Source organism: Rhipicephalus microplus, unplaced genomic scaffold, assembly GCF_043290135.1.
Source record: "Rhipicephalus microplus isolate Deutch F79 unplaced genomic scaffold, USDA_Rmic scaffold_34, whole genome shotgun sequence".
Lineage (NCBI taxonomy): Eukaryota > Metazoa > Arthropoda > Arachnida > Ixodida > Ixodidae > Rhipicephalus > Rhipicephalus microplus.
The window spans coordinates 862,684-880,641 of NW_027464607.1; the positions used below are offsets into that span (position 1 = coordinate 862,684).

The 17,958-nt window shown below is 45.7% G+C and overlaps 1 protein-coding gene across 12 annotated transcripts in view; it reads left to right on the forward strand.

Annotated features, from left to right (window-relative positions):
• Positions 1-17,958, forward strand: part of LOC119162985 (tRNA (34-2'-O)-methyltransferase regulator WDR6) — a 996,048-nt gene that overhangs the window by 583,719 nt on the left and 394,371 nt on the right. For 11 of the 12 annotated variants that reach the window (XM_075884507.1, XM_075884515.1, XM_075884508.1 and 8 more), the window contains 2 exons: positions 3,932-4,006; positions 12,579-12,764. In XM_075884507.1, the coding sequence (XP_075740622.1) occupies positions 3,932-4,006; positions 12,579-12,764 (261 nt within the window). The remainder of the gene's footprint in view (positions 1-3,931; positions 4,007-12,578; positions 12,765-17,958) is intronic. The other variant, XM_075884512.1, reaches the window with a different exon arrangement.

The window sequence follows — 17,958 nt, forward strand, 5'->3', positions numbered from 1 at the left end:
GAGGCACCAATAGCAATAGTAAATCCTGTCGTCGCTGCTCAAAAATTGCGTGCATGTGGTTGGGCCTTAAAGTTTCGTACATATTTGCAGGAAACGACCATTGATGGGCACGGGAAGTCGTGACCTTCGCTCGCTGTGTGTTTTTGAGTTGCGATGTCTATACTCGAACCAATCGTGAACCCTACTTTGGTGCATAGATATTTAAAAAAGACCGGGTACATACCGTGCACAGATAGAAAACATATAGAGCTCGTGGTGGCGGGTGAAAGGAGCGAGCCGAGGTGGCCGGGGGTGGGTCGGCATGATCATAAAAAACGGAAGAGATTCAACAGGCAAGGAGGCACCCAGTTATGGTTAGCGGGACTGCAGGAAAGGAACGTAGGGGGTTCACGAGGAAAAAAATTTTACTTTTGACGACTTAAGTTGGGGCTGTGTTTATTATGTGAGTGCATTTATTACGCTTGTAAATATGGGACATATTTAGGCATGTTTTTTTGTGCAAGCATGTATTTATTTTTACTCTTCCTTCATTGTAAATGTACTTCCTTTTTTTTTCTGGGAAACTTTCTGCATATTTTTTATTTTTTCACACTATAGCTGTGTCCCTCTTATCGAGATTTTATTTGTGTCACCAATTTTTTTCCGCTTTGCATCTTTGTTTATATAACTGTATTTTACTTTGTTTGCCATTTTTATTTTCCGATAACAATGTTTTGATTGGCAAATTTATTGTATAACGAAAACCCCTCTAAATGCCCACATGAGCCTTCAGGATACAGTCGAGCCCACATATAATGGCCCAGCTTAAAACGAACTTTCCCTTAAAAGGAACAATATCCGCATGACCATGAAAATATACATTGGTTCAATAGCACAAAATCTCACAACAAACGTCTCTAAGCGCCGCTGATCGGTTACAGCGAACGGAGTCAGCGGTCTGCGGATTTCCCGGGAAACCAATTTCGACCACTGATCAGGCATCGGCAAGGTGCCCATACATTCTTATTGCTAAACACCGACCCTGCCTCCGCGATCCTCTAGTGCCGCTCTCCCCAACTGGAGGAAGGAAAGCTGTTTCCTTCCTCCATGCCTTGACTGCTTTTTGTTAAGCACCCCTCCGTCCTTTGTCCGCCCGCTACTCTGAGCACCCCGCATCACCAAACGAGGCCCGTGTTTTCACACTGCCACCGATCTTTCGAAGATCGTTCAGCCATCTACCCTGTTTTTGATCGCTGGTACTGTCGTTGGCATCGCCGGCCTCGAGTGACCAGACCATTTGCCAACATTGTCGGGCACCGACTTTATCGATAATCTGCATCTAGTGCACGTGCGTACGCTACCCCACCGACTCTGATAATTTGCGATTCATTTCGTGTTTAAAACTTGTTCTCACTCACTTCGTACTCGGCTCAGCATCCCTTCCGTGTGCGTGCGGAAGTGCGAAAACAGCTGTTAATTTGCACGCAATGAATCCCAAATTATTAAAGTTCGTGAGGCCATGCAAATCTGCCGGCGCAACAAAACGATTTTTTGACCACGGCCTCCGATTCTTCGAACACCGCCGCGAGCACTGATCCAGGCGGCCATGCATTGACTTTTGCGCGCGCAGGCACTCTTTCCAAGTTTTTCTTCGTGCGAGTTTTGCGAACCTTTCAAGCAAGCTACCAGAGCTGCCTCCTTCCCGTGTGTTCTGGTTTTTAAGGTCGCGCTTCCACCGAATCCTCCCCTCTCTTTATCGCAACTCCTTGCCCTTATCTCACAAGTCTGCTCTCCTCTCTTGATAACAAACACTTATCAAGTGTTTGTTACCCACCGCTCCGCAACGCCCGCCACGTCACGCTGGCTCGAATTAGTTTCATTTTCTGACTAGAAATGGGCCTAGAGTTGTTCCACGCGTTCTGGCATGTGTGTCGCGTGTGCGTGTCTTGCTCGCTCTTGGTGTGCGTTTGTGGTCATGATGGCTGACGGGAGGACTAACACGCTTTTTCCTGCCGCTCAACAAAACCTCGAAAGCGTGACCGCTTGGCTTGAGCGTAATCCGCGCGTTGGGTGCCGCGTTGCGGAGCCCTTGCTCATAGCTGTTGACCACCTGGCAGCCAATTTGCCGCTTCGGGCGTCCCGGTATTCATCTGTGGAGGTGGTGAATATTTCGTGGGTGGCGGTGACGGCCACATGCGCGCAAAACTGTTTTCGCGAGGGGGACGTCGATGACGTCGGGCTCGATGCCGAGCCTGAAGGTCCCGAACAGGGCCACAGCGGCGGCATTTGTGGCAGTGGGTCATTGACTCCGACCTCGGAGAGCGGGTGGGACATCTGTTGTGATGGTTTAATTACGGCCAATGATGATGCCAATACTACAGTGCACAGATTGGCAAATTGTGAATGAAGTACATGACGAGAGCAATTTGGAGGAATTGAATTGCAAGAACGACGGAACTTTAGAGCCAGTGCCTCATGCAGCTTATGCCACGGGCCTCGGCGAACGAGCACCCTGACGGTTTAAATGAACTCGAGATCGCCCTTCTCCCTTTTCCTCTTCGAAACACAAGCATCACGGACTTTTGGGGGCAAAAAAGTTTGTTTTCACACGCAACTTTTTTTAAAAGCTGTGTTTCATTTACTACGAACTTTGGAATACAGGGAACCGATGCGGCGTCACGCTCAGGTTCGTTAAAAGCGGGCTTGACTGTATATGAATAAAATATGTGTATTTAACTGTGGTAGCGCCAGATTGATTGATATGTGGGGTTTAACGTCCCAAAATCACCATTTGATTATGAGAGACGTCGTAGTGGAGGGCTCCGGAAATTTCGACCACCTGGTGTTCTTTAACGTGCACCCAAATCTGAGCACACGGGCCTACAACATTTCAGCCTCCATCGGAAATGCAGCCGCCGCAGCCGGGATTCGATCCCGTGACCTGCGGGTCAGCAGCTGAGTACCTTAGCCACTAGACCACCGCAACGGGGCGCGGTAGCGTCAGAGAGTGCCACCTGTTGCCACTGGGCGAGCAACGCTTTCTTGCCTGCTTGGCATCACGTAGTACGTGATCTCATTACGAGACGGCAGCTCACCGATTATCCCTTGTATCTACTAGAATGACACCCTTGCTATCAATGAAGGAAAGTCTAATTTGAAGGACTAATTTTTCTTGTTAGACATTATACTAATGAGAACTAACAGAAACTTATGCCTGGGAATGTATAGAGGATAATATTGGAAGTAATTGTAATGTGAAAAAAGAAAAGTAGACTAAAAGATGACTTGCCACTGGCAGGATCTGAACTTGTGACCTTCGAATCATGCATTCGATGCTCTACCGCAAGCTCTTGAAATTATTTTTCTTCATTCATACCGAGGGTCTCATTCGAGCAGACTTGATACCTGCAGGTGGTATGCGAGGGACAATTGCTCAGCTGCCATCTCATAACAAGACCACGAACTACGTGACGTCAAACAAGCAAAAAAGAGTGTTCCACAATTGCCACAATGGCAACTGGTAGCACTGATTGACGCTCCCATGGTTAAATGCACATATATACCCTATAAAGGGACAAGGGGATGACCGCCACTGTAACTCAGTGGTAGAGCATCGGACGCGTTATTCGAAGGGCGCAGGTTCGGATCCTGCCGGTAGCAAGTTATCTTTTCGCCCGCTTTTCTTTCTTCACATTTATATTACGAGTACTTTCTAATAACATCCCCTATATACACCCTGGCATTATTGTCTGTTTGTTTTTATTGTATTATGTCTAAGAAAAAAAATGAACTCTTAAAATTACTGTCCTTCACCCTGTCTAAGGCTCTGTATTATAGCCTTGCAATATACCTCTGAAAAAAAAAGTACATAAATAAATCTAATATGCTTCTTAGTGGCTCATAGTTTGTGTTCTGAAGACTTACATATGCACTTGGGCTTTGCATAGTGCAGAGCTCGACAACACTTGAGTGGATTGGCCACGTGATCCTCCAGAGCAATGGCCTCCTGCTGTGCGGATACCACATGGTGAGTTGCTGCCAGGAGTGCTCTATACACACTAAACAAAACCGACCTTAAATAACCTGAAAAAGGGGGTAAACTACTTGTCCTCTAGCGAACTTCTTTTTCTGAATTTTTTTTACTACATACAAGTCGAGGTGAAAATTTATCCTCATGCTAACCTACCTAGTTCCGAACATAGCAAGTCTAGTCATTATTTACCATGTTGAGGTTTTTGAGTGAGTATAAAGAGAGTAATTTTTTACTGCCTTTACTAGGTTTTAGGGATGACTTCTGAGAGTTATTGTTGTTGTAAAAAAAAGAATACAAGCTGATGTGTGCCATCGCACATTGAGACCATAAATTTATTGAGCATCAAGTGACACAGAATTGATGTTTAACGTTTATTGTTCATCAACCCAAGAAAAGACATAGCTCTCCTACTGGCACTACCTATATGGCAGGTCAAAATCTTGGGCCTATATATTCGGGATTGTCGAAGTGCGGTCGGGTAATGCAAGCAATCTATTCATGTGGTGTTTTATTCTGCATTGGTTGTGTTAGTGTATGTTTGTGTCAGTGTTGATTCATATATGTGCATGCGTGAAATTAAATTGGGCTGCAAGACACCGTGAATAACACCAACTTTTTAGTATAAACCCACCCAATCTCACGTTTTCGATTATCCAATACTTAGTTAGCACTCCGGTCTATTGGCCCCATTTGAGAGCTGGTGATCACATGATGAAAGAGAGCTGACGATCACAAAATGCATCTCGTGTGCAATTTTAATCATCATTTTAAACACACATAAACAACACGCGTACTCTATCTGCGGCGTCTTTTGGAGGGATGTACTTTTAACGGAAGAGACTGATCAGTGTTCGGGTTTTCAATGCGTGCTCACGGATGGCCGCTTGGGGCCTTCGCGCTAGATGTTTTGACAATGGTTGGCGCATTGAGTGGACAATTCGAACTGTACATTGCACCAGCAGACATTGTCGTCTGTGAAACAAAAGCTGTTCGACGCTTCTTTCACCTGCCCCATCTACGCACTCACACTGGCCACTGGCCGGCTCGGTGCCGAGGACATAGTGAAGCATTTTTTTTATCACTTTTAAGTGGTACGGTCACTCTCCAGAAAGCAATCATGGACAATGGCACCAGCTTGATTTTGTTCCCGCTGGCAGATCTGTGTCATTCAGCATGGAAGTGAGCAATCCATGACGTCCAGGTTCGGAGGCTCATGCTCGGAAGCGCATGGCCACCCGATGATAGAAGAAACATGTAAGATCTATCAGCTCAAGCAGACACATACAGTGCAAGCTTCTTACACCACCTATCTCTAGGCCACCAGACAGCAAAAGCCAACGATTTGCAAAAATCTGCCGAACAACTTTAAGCAGGGTTTCTTTTCTTTCTTTTTTTTGGAGCAGGTCCTTTTTCTTTCACAGAATTTTTTTCTCATTCATATTGCTCATGATGGATACGTGGGTTCAGGAAGACGTGACTCCATGTATCCGTCTAACTCACCAGCGTAAGCTGTCTAACGCACCAGCGTGAAGCTTTTTGATGCCGGGCCCCGCTTTCTCTCTATAGAGAAAGTGTGGGCACATGGCTACGTGAAGTCGGGCGCTCTTTCTCTCTATATGAGAGGGGGCTCGACAGTGCGCCAAAAATACATGCGTCAATGCGCGGCAACGAATATGCGGGGTCAGTGAGTGAACTGCACCAGTGAGCGCTAAGAAGCAATCTATTGTCGTGTGCCCGTCCGGGCAGCAAAACGAGGAAAAAGTCGTAATACATCTTATTGCCAACAAAGCAGAGTTAGTTTTTCCGAGTCCTCAAAACAGGAAGAAAAGCAACCATGGCAGCATTTTTTCTACTATTTAACGCCGCACAGAAGCATGTAATCACGCACCAAGAAGGAATGAATGAGATAATCACAAGTTTTCATCCTTTGAGAGATTGGAAACCACGCAGCAATCAACTTTGCGGGTGCAAGAAGCGATAACCCCTGAAAGGAAGAAACTGAAACCATTAGAACGCAGGCACTGTGTGCCTGCGTTCTAATGCGAAAGCAAAAGTTGCCGCACTGCTTTGGAAAAAAAAACACAATGGACAGATATCAGTGCCTGTCAAAAAATTGCACGTCTTCCTGAAGCATGGCACCTCACTCCAAGCAAAAAAAATTATTGATCAAAGGGGCGTTTTAAACCACCCACACTGCGGGTGCACTCGCCTTCACTAGGGACTTCCAGTGCGCCTTTATGCAAAGCATAAAAATAGGCAATAATTAAGAGATATTTGTGCATCACAAATATTTGAGTGTGCGAAGCATGGTAGCACATGCCAAACAAACAGATTGATCAAAAAAGACGCTCATTTTAAATCTGCTGAACTGTGAACAGGCTCGGGTATGCAGGTGGTTGCCGCCGTTTTTTAAAGTGAAAAAAAAAAAGAGAGAAACCTCGGCACATGAAAGAAATTGCATGTATTCCCGAATTATCGCAGCCCATGCCAAGCAAAAAAAAAATGGTTGAAAAAGGCGCACGTTTTAAACATTCTGCTCTCCACACCTTCTGCTTCACTTTGCTTTGCGGAGAGCAGAAGGTGCGGAGAGCACCTTCTGCTCTCCGCAAAGCAAAGTGTGCGTAGGAGATGAGAGCCCGGGCCTCCGCGCACTCATTGCGCTATCTTGCTGGTTATGCTGAAAACACAAAAGTCGTCGTCCCCCCCCCCCCCCCCCCGCGGTACTACTCGTCACCAGCGGTAAGTGGTAGATATAAATAGCTTGCCATATGAATGTTGAAGGACGTGCTTCTCTGTGGCTCACTGGTTAACGGCTCGCATTCACGACTCAGAGGTTCCACGTTTGATTCCGCGCACCGGAGTCTTTTTTTCAGAACTTTTTTTTTGTATTTTTATATATATAGATACGGATACATATACGGTGAGGGACTGTGACGCCCATGTCGAGGTCGATAGCGGCGTCGACGCCGACATCAAAATTCTGCCAAGAGTGTCGATATCGCAATAAAAATTGCACCAGAAGTGTACCTAAAACATCTGTGTTCTCTACACCACGCTTTGCTGAGTTATGTAAGATTGAATAAGAATGAATTGATTGCCAGCCTCACTTCATATAACATTGCAATTTTTCGCTATCACATTTATTGCTTCACCTTTTTGGTGAAACTGAGTTTGTGCAATCATCTCTGTCACTGTCGCAAACTGCACTCGACAACATGCACACAAGTATACATAGTCACCGAGAAAGCTTCTTGAGACACAGCTAGGTATCCTGCTGCTACACACATTTTTCAGGTTCTGTACTGTTTGTCATAAGTTATTTAAGCCTGATTTGCTGGTGAACAAAGTGGCTTACTGGGCTTGTAGGTTTAGCATACTTGAGGTTTAACAGCACGAAAAAATACACGGCAGACAGGAAAAAAACAAACACTGACTTCCAACTGAAATTTTAATGACAAGAAGGCTGTTAATCTACCTCAGTGAACAGAAAGAACAGTGAAAAAATAACAGATTTAAAGATACGAAATATCTTTAACAATCACTGTGCCTGCTGCACCGACTCTCGTACCTCAAAAAACATAGCTCTCTTTGCGACAGAGCAACTGATGGCTTGCTTACGCATGCGGCTCTTTCAAGCGCCATCTGAGCAGCCTCATAGATTATACGCTCGTGTTCTTCGTTAATCTTACCGAGAACTGTTGTCCTTTGGAACAGAGGAGTGCACCCACACATGCTCACGTGTTGAGCCAGGAAGCCATCTTTGCCATTACAAACATTATTGGTGTGTTCCCGTAAGCCTTCTTTTAGGCATCTGCCGATCTGGTCACATAACATGCACCGCAAGACAATGGGGTCCTGTACACCACGCCTAGCGCACAGTCGACAAACTGCGTCCTATGCCTAACTATGCACTGCTTTCCGTTTCTCTTTACGGGGCAGGTCGAGTTTGTCAACTGGGACAACTTGTCAGGGGCACTGAAGACCACCTTCACGTTGAGGCGTTGTCCTATTTTCTTTAGGCGGTGTGACACAAAGTGCTAATATGAAATGACCACCACCTTTTCCTGCTTTTTCGCTGTGGTGCCCTGTTTTTCACCGTCAATGCCTATACGTTTCCTTTTCCCGTGCATTGCCTCCGCCACAGAAATGAGCAAAGGGTGCGGCTACCCTTCTCATGCTAGTCTCCTGGCGCAGTCAAAGTACCTAGAAAGAGAAGGATACCCGCGCCCTTTGCTTATTTCTGTGGCGGAGGCAATGCGCAAGAAAAAAAAAAAAAAGCGTATGGGCATTGCCAGTAACAGAGGCAAGAGTGGCGATGTGGGCTTGTTGGTAAAACATTTGAAAGAAATTTATGTAGCGCGAGGCGAAAAAACTAACATAGGAAAGAATAGACCGACAGGACAGAGCGCTACTAGCAACAACATGTTTATTTTCTACCTCCAAGCCGCTTTTGAGCCATAATCGTCAGGCGAGCAAGCAGATAAGCACGTGTATTCAGATAAATGCACGACAATGTCATCTACCTACAAGAAAAAACGATAAATAGGACAATAAAAAAACCTCACAGATAAAACCATAGTAGCGCTCTGTCCTCTCAGTCTATTCTTTCCTGTGTTCGTTTTTTCGCCTCGCGCTACATAAATTTCTTACAAAAAGTAACGGAGAGGGCACCTGAGCAGAAAAACGAGAGAAGGTGGCAGTCATCTATATATGCACTCTGTGTCACACCACCTAAAGAAAATAGGACAACGCCTCAATGTGAAGGTGGTCTTCAGTGCTGCTGACAAGTTGTCCCAGTTGACAAACAGGACCTGCCCCGTAAAGATAAACGGAAAGCAGGGCATGGTTAGGCACAAGACGCAGTTTGTCAACTGTGCACTAGGTGAGGTGTACAAGACCCCATTGTCTTGTTGTGCATGTTACATTGCCAGATGGGCAGATGTTCAAACGAAGGCTTACAAGAACATGCCAATAATGTTCATAGTGGCTTCCTGGCACAACACGTGAATACGTGTGGGTGCATTCTGTTGTTCAAAAAGACAAAACTTCTCGATAAAATTAAGGAAGCTCGCCCGTAGTACTACTCCACAGAAGATCAGTCGTAGTTTGCCACGTACCTCTGTGTTTCTACCACCCGTGGAATATTGCACTTCACTACAAACTCCGCGGCTATGTTCCGACATAGGAAATATACTTTATGGGATTCTGCCTCTGCGTTAGTTTCTATCTCAACAGTACGTTATGTTGGGCTAGTTGGTACATATTAGGCTGAAGTACGTGGTGCAAGGTTGACAAAGAGAAAAAAAAGACGAGACAGAAAGAGTGCCAACTCACAACTAAGTTTATTTTCATGAAGCATTCACAATATATAGGCTCTTGGAGGACATGCGCAGACCATTTCATTCACCGCACGTGCAGGCATGAACATTTTGATGATGTAACAACCGATTATTGCAATCATGATATCTGGGAACCAGCAACAAACAAATATGCCTGATGTAAAACGTCGAAAAAACCAAACACACCCAAGCCTGCGCAAAAAAAAAAGCGAGGAAAAAACAGCGAAAAGGACTGTCAGACACTTCGTAGCACCCATCTAAAGTACATCTAGATCCAACAGTTGGAATTCACTATTATGCAACACAACTGAAGGCACACTGACGCACGAGTCACCTTTCTTCCTTATGTGAAAGGCTTCGAGTAACTCCCGCGCCAGCGCATCCCGGCTCCTTCCAAGTACTCGCGTGCGATTGAACTGCGGCATGCAGCCACACGAAGCACAGTGGAAGGGCAAATGAGACCCTGTTTCATTCCTAATTGATAAAAAATGCTTCCTTAGACGATCATTTGTACAGCGCCCTGTCTGGCTTGTAGAGACCTTGCTACAGCTCAGGAGAATTTCATAAACAGTGCCCAGGGCACAACGCAGGAACAGCTTTGCATGCTTCTTATCGCACACCACCTTGGCACCTCTTAAAGAAATGCGAGCACAGAGCCTTGAAAGCTTATTCAGAGCAGAGAAAACCACCGGCACAAGGAGCCGATTTGCAACCTTTTTCAGGCTGTGGGAGATTTTGTGCATGTATGGTACAACATGCGGTCTTTTCGTCCGTCCTTGCAATGGCTTTGACCTCCTGCGTTCAACCACCTTAGAATGTATAGAATCATAAGAAAGAAGTCCTTTTCTCGTTCTAGGGCTGAACTTTCAACAGACATAACCCTCGCCCAGAGTCGGGTCAATATCTAAAAACTGCAAGCTTTCGTCAATGGGCAAATCATACGTAAAAAGCAAGCCTTTTCCATGTTGTCGGAACAGGTTCAAAACCAAATCTACCTTGCTAGAGTGCGTTACAAGGTTAGTAGAAGTCAACACCACGAGGAAATTATCCATATATCTAAAAATCTTAGGGACTTTTCCTGGATCAATGCATTTTCTGTATCGAGGAACATGGGGGCACAACTTTTATCAATACCTCTGGTGTATCTGTTTCTAACTTGATGTCAATTTTAGAATTTTACCTTCGTAGCACCTTTGTCTCTTTTAATAATGGGTTGTTTATTCAAAGAAAGGGCATTTGTATTGGTTCCTGCATTGCACCTGTTCTTTGTAGCATTTTTTTGGCGTCTATTGATCGTGACATACAACCCACCTTGTTTTACATTATCAGCAAAGCCGGCCGTATGACATTGTACATGTCTCTAGATGTTTTTTCAGCACTGCTGGCTTTTTGAGTGACACTCAAAAGAGAGTGCACACTTATCTAACCTAATTGTGCCAAAGGCCCGTCAAATTTCTTGGACTTATCAAGCGTCACTCAAACAAAAGTTCACAGAGTGCGACGAGCAATGCGAGTACAAAGCCATTGGGAAGTCGTTTCGGATGAGCGCCTGCACCCCTTGAGGTCAACGACCATCTTCTCTTCCCTTTCATCTTGTTCGACTCTCATCCTCGCCGCCAGGTCGTCGGATTGGCGGGAGCTGCTTACACCGGGTGTCTCAGGGTGGTCCGACGGCTGGCTATTTAAGCTGAAAACTATAGTACATTGCTCTCTTCCTTTTGTCTTCTTCTTTTTCTTCTAGTTCTCTGTCCTCATGTGATGTAAATAAACCTTCGTCTTTCCTGTAAAACTTCATCTCCTCACTACAAGTGATGGATCTGGTGATGAGGGCCAGCACCAGTTGAGGCCGGCTGAACCCGGTCCTAACAAACTGGAGGCCGCTGTGAGATCCTCCTAACCCTCGAGCCCCAACACTGTGGAAGATCGGGAGAACTTGAAAAATCGAAGTGGTACTGTCTGATTCTACAGAAGAATCTACGAAAAGGATGTGGCCTTTTCCCCACAGCTTTTGCGGTGCTACGCATACACGAATCATGCAGAAGCTTCCTTGGCTTCCCGGCTCGTGCCCATGCGCGCGGCAACTGGAAAGCACGGAAGGTCAGTCAGTGAACGTCATGCACTGAAATCTGTTGCTGAATAGAAGGCATGGTTCGCTCAACCAGAGCAGACTTGTTTGATGATGTAGTGCGGTCAATCTAACTGTTGAAAAGTATCAATAGATGACGCTGCAAGAGCAGTGACAAGTTTTGAAGAGGGTCGCCGAGGAGACATGTGATTGCTTCCTACTGCAAAGGAAAACGAACCGTCAGTGCTGCTGTCTAGGCAGAATCGTCAAACCGGTGAATATTATCGAGATATGAGGTGGAGCTCGTGGCGAAGATCAGATTTGTTTTGATTGCAGATACGACATCTAAATCACTGCCTGTTCATTATGAAGTCAACGAATGCTCCATTGCTGTTTCTGTAAATAACAAATACAGAACGTTCAAGTGAAGTGCCCTTGCACGACAGTCGAACCGAACCAACACATGCTCAGGCTACGATAACTTTCGTCGTTTACTAGTGTCAACATGATCGAGTGCATCGAACGAGTCCCAATACGATAGAATAAAAGCTTCAGAACAAGAAGCGACGCATAAATTCACACAATGTCGGAGGGCTAGTCTCTCCTAGGGAGACAAGCCCAACTGCATACTCTTGTCAAGCACATGATGTTAGGCGTGCATAAAAGGCTGGAAAATCCGTACTGCAAGAATGCATGTTCTTTCTTTCTCGTCATTTAGGTGCTCTTTTTTCATTCAGAAGCGGCCATATTTAATTGTTTTGACCAATACCATAAAAGCTTGAAAAACTGCACCACCCTCCACATTATGAAAAATTTTGACCTGCTGAGAAGAGGGCTCACCTCTTCTCTTGCTTCTTGCTCTAAATTTCATTGTAATGTGGCATGGGAGCATTGTAAAAAAACAGTTTGTTTCTCCAATAAAAGCGATATACAAAGCTTCAATGTGCAGCGGCTGCTCATGTTACACACGTATTTTGCTAAAGTCAGTGCTGTGGAAAGTGGGTTTAACTGTGTATTGCTGCATGCATATTGCATATGGTGACTTGGAAGAGCATCTGTAGTTGACAATAAATATTTGTTTACCAGCAGTGCGTGTAACACAGCAAGCAGTAGTGTATTAAAGGCATGATTTCTTTGTTCCCGATATGAATTCTCTGGTCAGAGCGATTTTGTGCTGTGGAGCACGTGGCAGCAGCGGGCGGTGTTCCAGCTGAACTGTGGTGGTGGTCACCGATCCTGGGACTTCGCTATAAATGCCCATGAAGGCCTCTTTGCTTGCCTGAAGACGGGCCGCATCATGGTTCAGCGCTGTAGTCTCAAGGAAGTGCTGCATCTATCGTGCATACGGGTAATGTATATCATATTTACATCATAAGCTATTTGCATATTACCTAGCTGATGTTTTTTCCTGAGGCTTCAAACCTCAGTGAGCCCCATGTAATTCTTGCTAGTGCCAAATTCTTTGTGTCCTCACTATTCCACAATGCTTTAAAGTGAACTGACAGTCCATGAATATTAAGATGGACCTGCATTTTTCACTCGCCAGCAAGCCAGTCAATGTAAAACAGGAACGAGCAGCACTGTACACTAGGTGATGAAAAAACTACAGACCAAGGCACATTGTTCAGCGTCTTTGCCTGTTGTTTTTTTTTCCCTGTCTAGCACGGTTTGTTCCCATCTTAGTCGTGTGTCAACAGGTTAGTTAGGTGCACATCTTATCAAGGGGGATGTGGTAAATGATGCAAAGGCTTCAATAAGATGACTGTATAAGGTCAATAGACTTCCAACTATTCAAACTCTTACAATTCAAACTAGCTTTTTTTATGATTAAATTTCAAATTTTTGGTTGCCCATTATGTTTTCAATGTATTTTAAAGCCAATTAATTCAAATGGCTTCAGTACATGAATTCTGTTCGCAGATATATACTGCTTGTCTGTTTCTGAAAATATCCGCTGTTTTTATCATTTCCAGCTAGCTGAACATTTGCAATTCGATATCAGTAACATTCACAAGTAAAAATTAATTTCTGTTCACCTGCATTGATAATCGCATGTTGAGTTTCGAATAAAAAGGTGACCTGGCACTGGTTCATCGCATGTCAAACATTCCTTGAATTACTTTTGTCATACCATAGTATTAATGTTGCACGGAAAAGTACTAAAATTTCGGACGGGTAACCAGCAGTCATGAGTGTATAAATTACAGATGCGTATACTCACCATGTAATAGTGTCTGAGGGTCGTGACGTCGACAAAGAAACAGACAGTACGATGAAGGTTAAGCTGTTATTTGAGCGAACTTGCGCCTGGTAAACGGAAAGTCGGATTACAATAGCAGACCTGCACTGATAGCGGTGAACGGATCGTCAGCTGTTGATCAACGGACAAGCGGAGAAGCGCGTTGGCATTTATACACTTGCCGTCGAATGTTCTAGCGTTATCGCTAGCGGTGACGTAGACTTCAGAATAATCTGTATAGTTCGCGGAGTGGACGTGATCTTGAAAAAATGGCTTACTACAGTCCTGAAGCTTCTCGAAGACTGCAGGCGCAGTTTGCGCTGAGAATTACGTAGTGTATTGGGGCGATAACAAAACTTAAGAAAAGGAACGTAGCATTGCCCCCCTCTGAAAAAGGCATCGTCACAATGCTGTATTAGAAGATGAAAGTACAACAATAATACGAGAAAGTACAAGCAATAAATTATAATACAGCACTAATACAACCTTAAACTCAAAGAGGCACTAATCACCTTAAACTCGAAGAGGCCATCCGGTGTTATAAACGCAGTCTTCTCCCCGCAGGGGCGCCTGCGTAAGTAGGCGTTTGGTGTGTAGCGACACCACGGACCCGAGCTAACGGGGGAGTTTCTACTCCCTCCCACGCCTAGCCGTGCGTGGCTTTGCCGTGTCCGGGGAAAAGGGGATCCTGGGGGTTGAGCCGACGCTGGGTGATTGGACCGTTAAGGCCCCCCGGCAGAGGCAACACACCCCTTTGGCCCCGGCTTCACGTAGACGGCACCCCTGGGCTGACCCACCCAGGGGAAAATCGGCAGTCGCCTTTTCCTATCTCTCTCTCCCTACATCTTCGTCTTTTGTTCTCACTTTACATCTTTCCTGTCTTTTCCTCACTTCATTTTACTTCCAATTTTTCCTGGCGGCAAGGGTTAACCTTGTGTATGTGCTCTGTCTTGCGCACAATATATTTGGTTATAGCGGCTGTGTACAGCTGACGTTGACATGCCTCATATAAATTTAGGACTTGTCACGTCCCCGTGTTGGGCTCCATGGTGGGCGGCTGGCATGGCTGCCGAACTCATATTTAGTTTATGGCTTTTTCTTCTCTCCCTTCATTGCACGATCGTCCTCTCTCGAAGAGAGGGCGCACCGAAGACTTTTGCAATTATTTCAGCAAACCAAAAGAAACCTTTCCCCCCTACCATGTAATCCATTGTGAAACCGCTGAAAAGAACGCCAGAACTATTTCGCCTTTCGTTGTTTCCAAATGCCTCACCACTACACTTGGACCAGGTTACCAGGCTACAAGAATGGCCAGTGGGGATCTCCTCCTCGAGGTAAAAAGTCAGAGCCAGTATGAAAACCTCTCAAAACTAGAATCGTTTGGAAACATACCTATCTCAATTACACCACACCGCTCACTCAACACTTCCCGAGGCGTTGTATCTGATCAAGACTTGCTTGACCTGACTGAAGATGAGCTCCTCGAGGGCTGGAAGGACCAGCAAGTGACACAAGTACAAAGAATCAAAATTAGACGTGATAAGAAGGAAATCCCAACAAAACACATAATTGCGACATTTTGCACCAGTACTCTGCCTGAACATCTCGAAACAGGATACTTGAAGTTGAATGTGAGACCCTACATTCCCAACCCACGATGTTGCTTCAAATGCCAGCGTATTGGTCACGGCTCTCAGAGTTGCCGTGGCCAACTCACCTGCGGAAAGTGTGCCACCACAGGACACGCTACGGACGAGTGTAAGGTGGAAGATGGGGCCCACTGCGCAAACTGCGATGGTGCCCATCCCGCATACTCCCGAACCTGTCCAACATGGAAAAAGGAAAAAGAAATTGTTACAATCAAAATCACACAAAACATTACTTTCCGAGAAGCCCGTCAACAAGTATCTGGTCTTTTCACAAACAAACCATCGTTCGCCGATGTAGTGCTACAGGCGGCAGCACTACAACGGCCTGCGGCAACTGCCCATGCCAGGCACAGTGTGCCCAGGCAGTCGCCAATGCCCCCACCCACGACGAGAACAGCCAAGGCTGCCCTGCCACTCGTCCCCACGATGACAACCACGGTGACAACCACGGCGACAACCACGGCCGCTGCAAGCTCTTGCAGCGGCCAGGGTATCCCAGCACCAAAGGAGGTTCCTTTGACCTCTAGCCCAAGAGGACCGAAGGTTTCGCCCCCCGAGGTGAAGGAGACCCCAGGGTCGGCCTATATGAAGACCTCGTCTCATCAGGCGAGGTCCCAAGCCCAAAACATCAGCTCGCAAATGCGGGCACGCAGTGCCTCTGAGGAGGCAATGGACACCACGGTACCCCTGGTGCAGAAAGATCGGCGTAGCTCCCTGGAGCGCGCCAAAAGAAATAAAAAGCCAATAACGGGGCCCGGCGACGGCCCTGTTCTTTGAGTCTTAAAGCTTAGCTTAAGAAGCAGACACACCCATTTTTCCTTACACACAGCACTACGTTACCTCCAATATGGCAATACAAATAATACATTGGAACGTCAGAGGACTCCTTAGAAACCTCGATGATGTTCAAGAGCTCTTTTGCAAATATTCGCCGAAAGTGCTGTGTGTACAGGAAACTCATTTAAAATCTAAAAACACGAATTTTTCGCGTCGGTATGTTCTCTTCCGAAAGGACAGAGATGATGCTGCGGCATCATCCGGCGGTGTAGCCATTATTGTTAATCAAAAAGTAGCATGCACACATTTACCACTGCAAACAACACTAGAGGCAGTGGCTGTTCGAGTAGTTCTTTTCAACAAGCTCGTCACCATCTGCTCTCTGTACATACCCCCACACCACCGTCGTGGAAAACTAGAATTCGAGTTCTTAATAGATCAACTACCCGAACCTTAATTGGTCCTTGGTGACCTGAATGCCCATAGCAGTCTATGGGGTGATTCTCGCTGCGATGCACGAGGTCGTCTCATTGAACAGTTCCTTTTTTCCTCCGGTGCCTGTCTGTTGAATAGGAAAGAGGCAACATATTATAACCTTGCCAACAAAACCTACTCTTCCATAGATCTCAGCATCGCATCTCCTTCACTTGTACCATTACTCCAATGGAAAGTTCTAAATAATCCCTGCGGAAGTGACCATTTTCCTGTTGTTTTGAGTACACAAACATCATACAAATGTCCTCCACGAGTTCCCAAATGGCTTATACACAAAGCCGACTGGGAACAGTTTCATAACAATGCTCAGTTATGTTGGACTGACATATGTGGGCTAAGCATAGATGAAGCTGTGCAGTACTTCACAGCTCTCCTTATTAACGCAGCAGCCAAATGCATCCCACAAACATCTGGACAGCCCGGCAAGCGACACGTCCCATGGTGGAACACAGAGTGTCGTAATGCACGAAAAGAACAGAACAGGGCATGGAGGTTGCTGCGAAACACGCCGACAGCTGAAAACCTTGAGAGCTTTAAGAAAATAAAGTCTCAAGGCAGGAGAACGTGTCGGCAGGCCAGAAGAGAAAGCTGGCAGAAGTTTTTGTCAGGGATCAATTCATACACACAGGAGGCTAAAGTCTGGAACATGGTCGGTAGGATAGCAGGAAAACAAGTACATACACTTCCACTCGTAAACACTCAGGGTGATACCTTGGAAGATCAGGCAAACTTCCTCGGTGCACACTTTGAACAGATATCCAGCTCGTCCCACTATACCGACACTTTCCAAAAATACAGAACAAGAATAGAAAAGCAGAAACTCGAACACAAATCCACTAGATACGAGGCGTATAACCAAGCTTTCAGTCTAGCTGAGCTCCGAACATCTCTAAACTCCTGCAGTACTTCTGCCCCAGGCTCTGATCGTGTGGTGTATGAAATGTTAAAAAACCTACCAGCCGAAACACGAAAAACCTTACTTTGTTTATACAATGCTATCTGGTTTTCTGGCACTATCCCTACCTCCTGGAAAGAGGCTATTATTATTCCCATTTTGAAAGAGGGCAGGGACCCTTCTTTAGCTTCAAGGTATAGACCTATTGCACTTACAAGCTGCTTGTGCAAAGTCTTCGAAAAAATGATAAACTGCCAACTTGTACATATCCTTGAAACAAACAACTTGCTCGACCCATTTCAGTGCGGGTTTCGAGAAAGTAGATCCACCACAGACCACCTTGTTCGTATCGAGGCACAGATCAGAGACGCCTTCGTCCATAAACAATATTTTCTCTCTGTGTTCCTCGATATCGAAAAGGCTTATGATACAACATGGCGTTTTGGAATTCTAAGAGACCTGTCCCACCTTGGCGTGCGCGGAAGAA